Below are 14,019 nucleotides of genomic sequence, written 5' to 3' on the forward strand. Positions count from 1 at the left end.
ATTAAAGTTTTACCACATATTTTAAGTAGAACAATGGGAAGTAAATCTTCCTTATTTTTAAAAATGAATCAATAGGTTTTTTAAATCTCTAACCTCAAAAGAAGTATTTTAGAAGTTGTCATTTTCTAAAGTCCTGTAAAAACATCTTAAATCCCAAACTGTAAAAGGCACACTAGATATAACAACTTTGCCAAGGTTGCTTACATCACTTAGGAAGACCCTAATTCTCTCATGCTAGCTCACTGTTGCAGTAGAACAATCTTAATTCAAAACCATATCCCAACGGTTCCTACAGAAGCCTGCAGTCTCCACATTTTCCTGCAAACCGGATTCCCAGGAACCAAGCCAAACAGCAAAATCTAAGAAGGGCAGTGGGGTAATTGCTATCTTCATCCATAGGGCACTGTTAATTCAGGACCCAAGAGGCTAAATTTCCTTTCTGGCCACTAGATGGCGCCTATGCATTAGTGAGGTGGGCAAAGTGCACACTGGACACTTCTTGGGCACCAGCAAAAATTGACAAATGAAAGAATTAAGAGAGAAAGCATAATAAGCAGATCTCTGAAATGGATGCTGCACTGCAGGCACTGGCCACTGTTTACTGAAAAAAGGTAAAATCACACAACTGTGTTTAAGAAGCAAATTGCAATCCTGTTAATAAGCACCTTAGCAAAATAAAGCTTTATTACAGAACATTTATTGAGCACCTACTATGTGCCAGGCTCTGACAATGGCAGTCAAATGTCAAGTGCGTCCTATGTTTCTAGCACTACCCAAATAACATCTCTGTTCAAGGATGTCATGTCATGAGCAGTAGCAAGCTAAAGTCTGAGGGCTCAGTATATGCCAGCCTCTGTTCTAAGCACTTGACATATGTATCAGTTCACTTCGTTTTTATGAATAAATGTCTGGAATAGGTTCTATTAAAATTATAATATTACAGGGCTTCCCTGGTGGCGCAGTGGTTGAGAATCTGCCTGCCAGTGCAGGGGACACGGGTTTGATCCCTGGTCCGGGAGGATCCCACATACCGTGGAGCAACTGGGCTTGTGTGCCACAACTACTGAGCCTGTGCTCTAGAGCGTGCGAGCCACAACTACTGAAGCCCATGTGCCTAGAGCCCGTGCTCCGCCACAAGAGAAGCCACCACAGTGAGAAGCCCGCACGCAGCAACGAAGACCCAACGCAGCCAAAAATAAATTAATTAATTAATTTAAAAATAAACTATAGTATTGCAGATGAGGGAACTGAGGCACAGGAAGATTAAACAATTTGCTTGAGACCTTAGCTATTGAGCAGCTGAGATTCAAACCCAAGCCCTTTGGCTGCCCTGCTCTCTACAGCCTCATAAAATGACAACAGCTCAGGTACCAGACAAAACAAATCACTGTTTACCGGCACAGCAGGGGGTATGACATCAAAAGGAATAAGGGGGAAGTCAGGTCTATAGAAATGAAGGTAATCAAGAAAAGCTTCAGGAAGGAGAAGGAATCTGAGTTAGAAATTAAAGGATGGCATCTCAGATGTACTATAACCACAGGAAGGTATTTGAGGGACAGGAATTAACTGACTTAGTGTCCCATCTTTAGACAGTTACAGTATTGTCCCTATTTCACAGATCTGAAACCTAGAGATTTTTTTAAATGAAAAAACATTCCTCTTCCCCCAATTTTTCTGACCTTAATTTTCTAAATATATTAGAAGATGGTTTTATTTTGTTGTTTAATGAGAAAAGGAGAAAACTCTCCCCCAATTATTTCAAGTCTCTACATTTCTGTTGAGACTCAGAAAAGTTAACTTGTTCAGGGCCTGGGAACTAATTGGCAGCGAAGGAGAAACTAGAACCAGGTGACCTTGCTGTGCTCTAGAGTAGCACTTTCCACTATTCAGTTTGGAGGGGGGAGGGGACAGGGAGCAGTAAAGAGGAAAAACATGCCAAGCCATGAACACAGCAGGAGCAAAACCATGGAGACAGGAATGGGCTTACTTACCGCACAGCTAGAGCCCATTGCTGGAGAGTGCTGGGAATTCACACGGGATCCCTACAGCAAAGTCTCAGTAGGACGGATTACAGCCCTAGATGGGGGCCCTTGGACCTGATTCCTGGACCATGATGCGGCACATGCTGAGTATCTGGGGCTGGCAAGTCCATCAAAGCAGAGGGAGGGCGCAGGAGTCAGAGTGCCCGGCCCAGAGGCCAACCAAGCATCTCCTCTAAGAGTCCATGCAGGTCTGGACTGGACCAGGGTGGAGCCAGAAATGCACAAATCTGAACAATTTCAAGTGACTCAGTGAGGTAGAAAGGAAACAGTCAATGAATGAGTCTCCCCAGAAAAGGGCTGATGAACTGAAATTTAACTAGGAATTCCATCCTGATCCAACATTTGTTGTTGAAATTCTTACTGAGGTAATGTTAGACAGAAAATCCCAAATATATCGCTTGACAAAGTAAAGCAGCAATACAAAAGAATTTCCTGTGATTAAACTATACCATGCTGTGACCTCACATTTGCCATGAACTCATTATCCACAGAAATCAGACAACAGAACTACAGAAGCTGAACAGCAGATCTTCCTCTGTCGCTGGTCTCTTTGTTCCTTTGTTTTCATGACAATCTGTGTTCCTCTTTCAAATTCGGAGTCTGTGAGCTATTGGTAGGTATTACCCCACTACTATGAGACCCCAGAAAATTAGGTGGGGAGAATAAACACAGGATGACACTGATAATCTGAGCACAACTGCTGAGGGTTTTGCAACCTAAATATAATTAATAGCTGATGACTTAAAACTATTGCCAGCTGACAGAGGAAGGTAGATCATGGACCTCTCACCTGGGCTTTCTTTCTATGCTTACTACTTTTCTCCAGGAGGTTATTAAAGGTCACTGGTATGCTTCCAATTTCAGAAAAATTGTTATAAACTCATCTCTCCCTAATTATCATCAGACTTTTCTCCCTTGAAGTGTTATTAACTAAAATTTGCCTAACTCAAATTGGTACTGTCTCACGTACTTAGTCTAACATGTATTTCCAATAATCAATTTCATAGAGACAAACCACTGACTGTATTTTATATGAGAGGATAAGCTGAAAGTAGGCATCCAAAACATCTAAGGAAAATTTTAAAGTTCTGCTCTATAAAACATTTATGCTTTAAGACTGTCAACATATATTTGTTCTCTCACGTCAAGAGTAATTTAGAAAGCAGTATGCATACACCTGAATTACCAACCTGACAAATAATTCCGAAGCCAGTTGAAAGAAAGCTCGTGATAGGTTTAAAAAAAAAAAAAGTAGCCATACAAAAGTATACAAAACAGCAACAATAATGTACTTGAAACTGTCAGAACTCGGAAGAATGGATGGAAATACACACACACAATTCTGAACAAGTGGCATTTTTTATTATATAACTATTACTAAAGTAGATGCTTGTCTTGTTAAGGGAACTAAGAGGCTAAGGAGTGATATAAAAAATAAACTTTCAAACCTCCCTCCCCCAAGAACTTTCTGGACTAGGAATAGAATACTTCCTCAAGAATAGAATAGAATACTTCCTCTTTAAAATATAAATGCTTAAATTAAAAAACAAATTTTTAAGGCTTCCAGACTATCACAATGTGAACAATTTAAAGCAGGTATAGCTATCTCTGCAGCATTTGGTGGTACCTGTCTTACGCATGCACATTTTCCCTATGTGGCTAGCCTCCAATCTATTTCAAATAAGAAACCATCAGCAATCATACATGGGACACTCAGCTCCATGGACGCATCCCCAGCAACTGACCAAGTAGCCATCACCAGTACTAACCAAGGAGAGGACCAATATGAGAATAAAGGCAGTCCCTGCATCCCTACCTACCTTTCCCCATCACAAATAGTAGCAACAATACACGGTAAAAGTTATTGCAATCATAGGCATTCATCCCTCATCATAAAAGAAACTTTCTGCTGTGTTCCAGTAAAATCTGAATAGCAACCTATAAGTTTAAAAATTCTTCTAGTCCAGGGCAGAAAAAAGAAAGAAAAATGAAAGCCTCATTTACTAGTTTGTTTTAGTGTTTTAAACAAACATAGCAAGTAACTTCTGTGTTTTGACTCATATATTTAAAATCATATGTAGAATAGTTTATGATATCAGAACAAATTTTTAAACTTAAAGAATTGAGTCCAATAAGTACTCAACATGTATTTATTGAGGAAAAGAGGAAAGAGAAAAAACCATTTAATTCAAGTAAAGAAATATCAATATTCCCTTCAGATTTTGAAATTAATCAATTTCATAAGCCCTAAGTGAAGCTGGCATAAGTGGAAAAAGTAGAGAAGTCTTCTAAACATATTATTTGGGATTTTACAACATGAGTAAAACTGATGATTTAAAAATGGGAAAAAAAATAGAAAACAATTTAGTCTTCAATCTTCAAAAGTCTCAAAATCAAAGACACTGTTAATATTTTCAGTCGAATATAACCAAAACAATTTATCAAAAGAAACGAACTTCACCATGCCCAGGGAATGTGCATCTATTGAGATAACAACCTAACTTGTTTTTAAAGATCTTCTGTTTACCAACCGTTTTACACAAAATGTATGCCCCTTCCTCAGAAGAAATCAGTTCTTTCCAGATCCTTGGGGGTTGGTATAAGGGTGGTACTTATTTCAAAGTTTTAATCTTTCCAAATACTGAAAATCCTCCCCAAATGTCAACAAGTCTCAATGTGCAAAAACATTGGGACTGTTGTTCCCCACTCCACCCACCCACCCCACCTCCCTGCCACCTTAGTTTAAGCCAAATCATTTCTTTACAAATAACTGGAAAAGTTCCTCTTGATAATCGGATGCCAAACACCATTTTCAAGGAGAAGTCAGAGTGCTTCATTCATAATTCAACTTGTCTTTAAAGTGTTCAGAATTTTCCTTTGGAACATCTCAGACAGAGAAATCAAGAAACTATATCCCAAGCACGTGTGCAACTATTATATATTTAGTACAATTGAGAGGCATGCATCTCTTGGACTCAGATAGCACCTGTCATAAGTTGGCTAAGAACAGCAGTTCAAAGCAAGTTGGCCTGTGGGCACAAATACCTCTTCTATGAACTAGGGTTGATTTTTAAGTGAGTTTTGAAAACAAATCGAAAAAAATCACAACCCAGAGAGAAACATGGCTTGGACATTTTACAATTAAAAAACATTTCAAGATTTAATTGCCTCCTCAATCTCTTTCTTAGCCCCTCACACTTTTAAAAGCAGTCAAGTATTTTAAATTAAATAAGGCCTTACAATTATGAAAGTTCTCTAAAGATTTCCAGAAAGCTAACTAAGCAATGTGTAAATCCAAAAAATGTAAACCAAGTAAGTCCCATCTTCCTTACAACTCAAAACGTGCTGTGAAACATTCATGTACACACCTGTAACTCCTACTAAAGTTTTGGCAAATGGTAACTACGACACTGTCCATTTTTAATCACAATTGTCATAACCAATGTTATAAACAAGGCAGTGCAGCTGATCGAGATGGGTGACTGTCTCATGGATGCCACAGCCTGCCAGCAACAATGCAATAGGAGGGAAGGTATTAATAAGGCAAGCGGTGCTGCACAGGCCTTCAGAATATCAACAACAGTGATTTGCTTCCTGTCTTAAGTCTACAGAAATGTTTTTAAAGGGCCTTTAAAATGTTATTTGAGGACTGTGTACCCTGTGCTGAGTCTGAAAAAGATCTGAATTTTCCAGAAACTTTGTTTCATGCACGATTATACAAAAATGCCCCAAGGACAAAAGTGAAGTTCTCTTTCTGTGCAGGCTCCGGCATCACTTAACAAAGGATCCAGCTTCCATACAGCAGGTGCTCAATAAGTGCTGGCTGGATTCAGTTGCTTCTTACAGCTCATTCTTACAAAACAAATGAAACCAGATTTAAAAGGAAGCTACTGTCCCTGGAGGGCTCTCCTTGGCAAAACTCTAAGGCAACAAGTGAAAACGATACAGTTGATATTCATTACTGCCCTGATCTTGCAACAATAAGAAGAACAGGAAACATTTTTATTAGTAAACTGAGCCTCAGATGAAGACCAAAAACAAATATAAACAACAATTGAATTTACGGTCTTTTCCTATTAAAAGGCCAAGGTAAATCTGGATAAAGACAGAACAGTTTGAAAACAAAAATGCCTTTGCTATGTTTTTTAATCTTTTGTTCAATAAGAAATTTTAATTAAAAAATAAAATAATCACTGTATACCTGAAAAAGCTGCTGTATCCTACAAAGATTCTCTTTCCTGCTCAGATTCTGGAGCTATTTAAGAAATAAAACAAGCAACAAAGAAGAAAAAGAAAGCCCACTGCATTAAAATGAACAGTTCTTCCTCAGTTTTTACTACCAGGTTGGTTAATATGGGATATCAAAAAAAGACAGTGGAAATTCTTTATCATCTTAAACATTACATTCTTTCTTGTTCGAAAACATATGTAAGAAAACTAGAATAGAAAATGCCATCCAGACTCGGCTCCTAAACTCTCATCTTGGAAAGACCAACATCGTTTCAGATTCAGTTAAGGATTTTACTGTCACAAATCGGACTTTCACTACTAGCACTTGCGTTTTTTTAACCCAACCCCTTAATCCTTAATGTGAGCTATGTCTAACCAAGATTCTTTTTTCCTGTCTGTCTTTTTCTCCTATGGCACTGAATCTCTGCTGTTAGAGCTTCAGCGATCAGTTTGTAGTTCATGGATCTGAAAAACTCCATAAATTAAAAAAAGAGAGACATCAACCTGCTGGACAAGTTTACTTAATAATTTTAATCTAGATTCTATGTTCAGAGTAACACAACGCATTCTTTTCAACCTTAGCATATTTCTTTAAAAAAAAATCCCATATTACATTTGGGATATAATTCACATAGCATAAAAATCACTCATTTAAAGTGTACAATTCAATGGTTTTTAGTATTTTCAGAAGGTTGTGCAACCATCGCCACAAACTAATTTTAGAATATTTTCATCACCCCAAAAAGAAACCCTGCATCCATTAGCAGCCACTCCCCACCCCCTCCTCCCCCAGCCCTATGCTACCACTAATCTACTTTCTGTCTCCATGGATTTGTTAATTCTGGACTTCATATAAATGGAATCATACAATACGTGGTCTTTTGTGACTGACTTCTTTCACTTAGCATGTTTTTAATGTTCTTCCAGTCAACCTTAGCATATTTCTTAATGTTGGACTTTTCTAATCCTTCTGACAAATCAAATATATACCCTTTTAAACTTCCAACCCACGCCCCACCCCTCCGCAAAAGTACCGTTTACTTGCTATTTCCCTCTAGAGAGGCTAAACTATAATTTGCTATTTAGGTTCTTTCCAAACTTCTTATTCTGGATTCTTCTCCTGGTAATAAAACAGCAACTTCTTTTAACACCAACCTTTCACATACCTACATTTTCCTGACAATAAGATATGACTGTGCCTAGGGCAGAAAGATGACACATCTTTTTAATGAGATGGCCACAATACATTTAAAGTGCACATTGACTTTTTTAATATAAAAAAGCATCATATTATTTGGCTATCACTCCTAACTCCCAAACCTCCCTTCTTCAGATGCACTGTTCACAGTACATTGATAAAAAATTCTGTATGACTTCATCTGCTTCGAAACTTCTTGATTTTCTAAGTTAAAGATTTAAAAAATCATCCCTACTGCTATCACACTCTGAGAGAAAACACTAATCCCTAAACAGGCCAACACAATATTAATCAACAGCACCCCAGTCTTTATTATATTATACTAGACAGCCAAAAGAATGTTGGTCTCTGATAGGACTCAGTGGTTTATTTCTATCAGAAGTAAGCATTCCAGCACCTTCTGGACTAAGGACTGAACACACGCTGACACTGAGCATATCATTTACTCCTGAAAACTTCCAAGCTGTAGGTAGGGAGGGGCAGGTAGTGAGTTTGAACTTCAACAAACAATAATGAGGATTGGGGTGCTTTCTGGCCATCCATCAAGTTTTCAGAAACCAACCATTTTCAAGGGACCCTTGAGCAAAGCTTTGGCATCTAGAACTATAAAAGTATGTTAAAATGCCCCTACCCCTCCTGTTTTCTCAGGGAAAAAAACCACCTTTTGCCAAGATATTTTTCACGAAGAACTCCAAACATGATATCCTATTTTTTTACATTTTTTTTTTGATATCCTATTTTAAAATGCCGGAGTCCTGCATGGGAGAAGCAAGGCCATTCCTGCTGTTGTGAACTTCAGAACTTACTAACATTAAACAATAAAACTAGAAACACGACACAGTTCAACCACATGCTGTAGTAAAATGGATTAACTCTCCTGTGTCTCCTAAGCTATATTTAGCTTTTAAAGGCTAGAAACCCTCCTCTGTCCCCCCAAACACCATCTGCGAGCCTTAGAAGGGAGCCGAAAGCCCTTCGCCCAATCCAGCCAGAGGAAAGTTTAGAAAACAAAGAACAAGAGAGTTCAGACTTGTAGAAGGTCCGGACTCAATCAGAGTCTTACTCCATGAAGTAAACACGCTAATTCTATAAAAATCTGCTCTTACTCCATCATGGACTGATTTCTTACAAAACGTTTAAGAAGGGTTTGTTTACAGGAACAGCCTTTCCGAACTGCCCCTATGATGGGGACAGACAGCCCCCGCTGCCTCCCGATTCCCCCCCTCACTCTTCGAGGCTCCGTCGTGATTTTTCAAAGTTAATTGGCACCACCTGCATACCCTCGGCAAGCATTACTCACCAACACGCCCTCGTCGTTCCTAGCCCCAGTTCTGTGGCTGCATTTAAACTTTAATCGTGTTCAAGTTACCCTGCCATCGCGAATGTATCAGTAAGCCTCACTTTAATGTTTTGAGAAGAACAGGACTCCCTCCTTTCCTCCCTCCACACACCGCGGGGCCCTAAGTTCTCACTCCCTCCCTCCCCGCACTTCCCTACCCCTACCCGACACTACCAAAACAAAAGCTATCAGATTGCAGGCGACAGCGTGTGGAGCGATATTGCTTATTAACTATGTACAAAGGAAGTGCGGGGCAGCGGGGGAGGGAATGCAACAAAACTCTGGCCACGAAACCCAGCCCAAGGTTGCGCGCTAGCAAAACAAAACACCCTCCTCCGCACCCCCGCCGCCGCAGATCCTGGCGCCCCTTAAACGACGACGCACGACACCTCTCGCCAGGGCCCGGCGTCTCGGTGTCCCGGAGCGGCCGTGTGGCTGCAGCTACAGCCCCGCGTTGCGAGCACGTGTATGGAAATGCAAGTCGGCTCCGACCACACACCCACTCCCGCACACTCGGATGCTGCCCTACCACCCCTAGCCCTGCCCGGAGGAGGAGAGCGTCCACCCGCCGGTAGAAACTGGGAGAAGCTCCCAGCACCCTCTGAACTGGGGGTCCGGACGCGCTCCCCGGAACAGCCCAACTGACGCAGGGCCCCCGACCTCGCACTTTTCCAAGGGCTTCGTGGAGGGGTGGGGGGCCTAGGCGGGAACGCTCCCCGCACCCCCAAGCAGCACTGAGCAGCCCCGGGAAGCCGGGGACTAGCGACCCACCGCGGGTCCGGCGAAAGCGACATGAAAGGCCAGGAACCCAAAGAGCCCAAGGGACAAAGCGCGTTGGGCCACAGAAGGCCGCGCTGGAATGTTTGGAAACCCATCCTGGGGCTGCGAAGCCTCTCCGCCAGGCACCTCCTCCAGGGCACCTTGCACCCCCAAAGGCCAGCAGGCTGCCCGCTCCCGCCACCGGTCACCGAGTTTGCCCCAGCCGCGAGGTGGCCGCGCGAGCTGTCACCGCCGCCTGCGCGGTGCGCGGCCCCGCGCACCGGGAGGGGCGCGTGGTGCGGGAAGCCGGGCGCGAACTTCCCTGCTGGAGCCCGCGGGCCGCCCGGGAGTGAGCGCTGCGGAGACAGCCGACCCCCGGGGCAGGGCTCTAGGGACAGCGAAAGAGAAAGCCACCGAGGCCCTTCCCACGTGGGGATGCGCTGAGCTGGGGCCCGCGGGGCTCCAAACTAACGCGCCTGGGCCCCGGGGCCCCTCCGGCCTTCCGGCCGAGCCCCTCGGCGCCCCGCCCCGCGGCTCCCGAGACCGGGAGCCCAACAGCTGCGACGGTGGCAACTCGTGTTTCGCAAACAGGGCGCAGCCCCTCAGAGGAAAAGTTCCCGCAGTGGCCGCGGGCGGCGGGCACATACTCACTTTCTCCACTCGTCGGCCAGAGCGAGAGCGCGGCGGAGAAAAATAGGAGCCCCCACAGCGAGGTCGGGGACCCTCCTCCGGAGCCAGACTTCATTCCTTTTATTTGGGACGAAATTCCCCTTTCTCAAAAAAAAAGGGGGGTGGGAAGGAAAAGAAAAAGTCTCAAACTCAGTCTTCGCCCCCCCCCTCCAAAAACAAGGGCGAAGGCAACAATATTCCAAAGGCGGCGCCGGCCGGGGGTCCGCGGGGCTGCGCGGACGGGGCGGGCGGCGGCGCTGGGCGGCCCCTCAGCGCCGGCAGCCGCGGCCGAGGACTCGGCGGAGTCGGGAACCCGATGCGCGCCGGGGCGGGCTGTCGGCGTCGTCGGCCTCCATTTTCAAACCCAAAGAGACAGGAGGGAGGAAAAACTGCAAAGAAAGGGGGCAAAGCCCAAATCCGTCTCGGCGAGGAAGGACAAAACCGGCCCCAGACAGAGGAGGAGGCTGTCCGACGCCCGAGCCTCCGCGGCGGGAGGGCGCGACGCAGTTCGCAAGATTGCCCCGAAGTCCGGGTCGCGGGCGAGGCCGACCGGGGGCAGAAATACGGAGTAAAAATGAATGAGCGGCTCCCCCTCCTCCTCCTCCTCCGGGCTCCGCTCGCCGCCGCCTCCTCCCTCAGCTCCGCCGCCGCCGCCGCCGCGAGCTCCTTCCCAAATCCAGGACACACACAAAGCGGCGGGCCGACCGCGCCGCGCTCAGCACTCCCGCCGCGCCGCCCGGGCTCCGCGCCGCCGCCGCCCGGCCCGCGCCGGCCCCCGCCCGCCGCCGCCGCCGCCGCCGCCGCCGGCTCCGCGCGGGGGCCCCGGCTCGCTGAAGGTCAAAGCCGAGGCGCGCGGCGCGCCGTGGAGCTCCCCTCGCGCGGGAGGGGCGTGGAGGGCCCGGGGAGCGGGGCCGAGGGTCTGCAACCTCCAGGCACGGGCGCGCCGGGGGCAGGCTCGCTGGCGGCGTCCCTCTCTCTCGCTCGCCTCTCGAGTTCGCCTGGTGCGCTCGCTCCTCCTCGGGTTTTTTTCCTTTTTTTTTTTTTTTTTTTCCGCTCAGCAGAGTTAATGCTGGTAAACAAGAGCCTCAGCCTCGCCGCGCCGCTGCCGCCGCCGCTGCCACACACTGGGGGCTCGCGCGCGCGCGCTCTCGGGACCGTGCACACTCGCCCGCGCGCACACCCGCCCGCGCGCACACTGGAGCGGCCACAGCCGCAGCCGCGGCGCGCGGAGGGCCCGGCCCAGGCCGGCGCGCGCCAAGAGCCGGAGCCTGGGATCTCAGGGCAGTGCGGAGCGGAGCCCGAGCGTGGGATGCGAAGCTGCGAAGCACCGCCCCCGCCCCCTGCCCGCGCGGGCACACGCGCGCGCGCCCACACGCTCTCGCCCCCACCCGCACTGCGCCGGCCACCCTGCACGCGCCCTCCCCTCCCGCAAGACTCCAAAAACAATGCCCCCGGCGCCTGTCCGGGCACAGCGGAGGAGCTAGCAGGGGAGGGGAGGAGGGGCGGGGGTGGGGGGTGGGGGCGGGCGGGGAGTGCGGGGCCCGAGAGGTTCATTGAAAACAACAACAGCAAGGCTGGAAAACGCGTTTCCCCAGTTCTTGAAAAGCTTCATTGTTTCTTGCAGCTGTTGCAAAAGAAATAAATAAGTGCGTGCATGCGGCATTTTTTCGCAGCCTGCTGGAAAGCTCGAACGTGGCGGGAGGGGCATACCTGGGAGAAAGGAGACCCCCAGGCTACTAAGTGGGCACATTCGCGCAAGGTTGGGGCAGCCACGGCGTCGCCATCGGGGAGCCCACAGTTCCAGGGCTCGCGGGCAGCTAGGGCGAAGGGCGCGGCTCCCGTGGCTCGGCCCCGGGAGCAATGGGAGACGGCCCGCTGGGGCCCGGAGCCGGGGAAGGGGAGCCCAGACAGGCTGCCCCGCGTGCCCAGCGCGCGTCCCCGCGGCGGCCGCCAGGGGGCGCGGCAGGAGCCGGGGAGGGCTGGCCCGCGGAGTGTCGCCTCCCTCCCTCCGGGAGAGGAAATATGGGGGCCCGGACTGGGGGCCGGCCGGGTTGGGTAGCGCTGGCCCGGCCTCCGAGACCCGCGGCGGGTCCAGAGAGATCCTCGCGGATTCGCGCTTCTCCTGGCTCCACCACGTGGACGGCTGAGGGGAGCGGCCAGGGCGCGTGCACGGTGCGGGGCTCCGGGGGCCCCGAGGCTAGGGGGCGTGTCCGAGGGGTTCCCCGAGGAAGGGGTGGGGGGACCGGGGCCGAGACGGGTCTCCCGGTTGGGTTCGCGACAGGCGAACACGCCTCACACAAGCACAATGAGTGGTCACTGCGGAAACCCACCCGCACCTGCCTCGGGTCCTCCCGGGCACGTCTCTCTTGCCTCCTTCGCTCTGTAAGTGACTAGAAACTTCCAGTCCAGTCTCCTCTGTGGTTTTCTTGAATGTGCCCAAGGAGAGGTTTCCCCAAAGAGAGACTTGCCCTAGGACTGACATCTAATGAATAACGCTGCGGAGACCAGGTCCTCAAAGCGGGAAACAGCCCCGCAATGGCTAGAGAGAGGAGTTTGAAATACGTGGACTTTTAAAAATAGTGATTGGACCACGTGTCGCCTTTAATGTGGTCCGGTTTCATGACTCAGGCTAATTGCTGTCAATAATAAGTAAAAAGAAGATGGCTAACAAAGAGTTGTGAATGTCGAGATTGAGTAGAAGTGTTAGTCTCATAAACAATCAGGCTGTCTGGTAAGAGGGGATCTGTTCCAAAGGAAAGTAGTTTTCTTTTTTTTACTCTAATTGTAAAAGGTTTCCGCGTTACATTATGCATCCCATCGTTCGTAAATAATTTTTTAAATTAAGAGCTGAAAACCAGTCAAAAGCTATTATAATGGAAACCTAGCCCTTTTCCCCCTATATTTATTCCCTAGATCATTTTTCCCCTTGGAAATTTTTAGCTCAATTCAGTAAGTCAGTTGGATAGAAGGGAAATAAATCTTTTTTTACTTAAGAAAGTCATTCATATGGGATTGTTTTGTTTAACTGAAATTCAGCTGAATTTTTAAATAAAATGTTCCAGTTTTAGATATTCCTGGACATTAGCAAAGAAAGAAATATATTTGAATCTTTAAAAAGAAATTTAAATTTAGCATGTATCATTTTAAAAGTAGGCACTACCATATGAATAATTAAAATTTGGTCTACTAATTTTTAAATATTTCTTCAGACAATTCCCTATATGAGGTTGGTTTCAATGCCTACAGATCCATTCTGCAATTAAATGTAAAAGAATATCAATATTATATTTTCATTATATTTAATATTCCGAATTTTGTAATACATACTTGTAAATTAAGACAAAAGTTTAGAGCTGATTTTTTAAAAGAATGATGCTAATATAAGATCTTTAAATACTACACAATATATATTTTAGTATTAGTAAATTCATTCAGTTGTCCCTGAGAACATAAGGGGATATATGGAATAAAGAGAAATGCATACAGTTATTTAAATTGTAGGGGTTTTTTTTTAACCAAAATGAGCTTTCATTTGTGATTTTTTTAAATGTTTTTTTTTTCCTAAAGTGCTAGGACGTCAATAAGGTTAAATTATTTTAGACAGTGAAGTTAAATGTTTTTTATCATATAGCTTAATATTTAGAAAAAAAATCAAAATTTAGGTTGCCTTTCAGCTCTACCTTGATTACGCAGACAAAGAAGGTGATTTGCATTTTCTTCAATTATTACATTCTACATACCAAAGTCAAGCTTATTTTTTCAACCTTAGAAATAAAATCAGG

The 14,019-nt window shown here is 46.3% G+C and overlaps 1 protein-coding gene across 3 annotated transcripts in view; it reads right to left on the reverse strand.

Annotated features, from left to right (window-relative positions):
- IGF1R (insulin like growth factor 1 receptor) overlaps nucleotides 1-11,282 on the reverse strand; it is a 305,216-nt gene extending 293,934 nt beyond the window's left edge. Inside the window, exons 1-2 of one of the 3 annotated variants that reach the window (XM_079912984.1) lie at nucleotides 11,164-11,282; nucleotides 10,220-10,342 (exon numbers count right to left, since the gene is read on the reverse strand). In XM_079912984.1, coding sequence (XP_079769110.1) covers nucleotides 10,220-10,313 — 94 coding nt within the window. In that variant the 5' untranslated portion in view covers nucleotides 10,314-10,342; nucleotides 11,164-11,282. Of the gene's footprint in view, nucleotides 1-10,219; nucleotides 10,356-11,163 lie in introns of those variants that run through there. The other 2 variants (XM_079912983.1, XM_079912985.1) reach the window with 2 other exon arrangements.
- Between the last annotated feature and the right edge of the window lie 2,737 nt (nucleotides 11,283-14,019).

Source organism: Stenella coeruleoalba (assembly GCF_951394435.1).
Source record: "Stenella coeruleoalba genome assembly, chromosome: 2".
Classification (NCBI taxonomy): domain Eukaryota; kingdom Metazoa; phylum Chordata; class Mammalia; order Artiodactyla; family Delphinidae; genus Stenella; species Stenella coeruleoalba.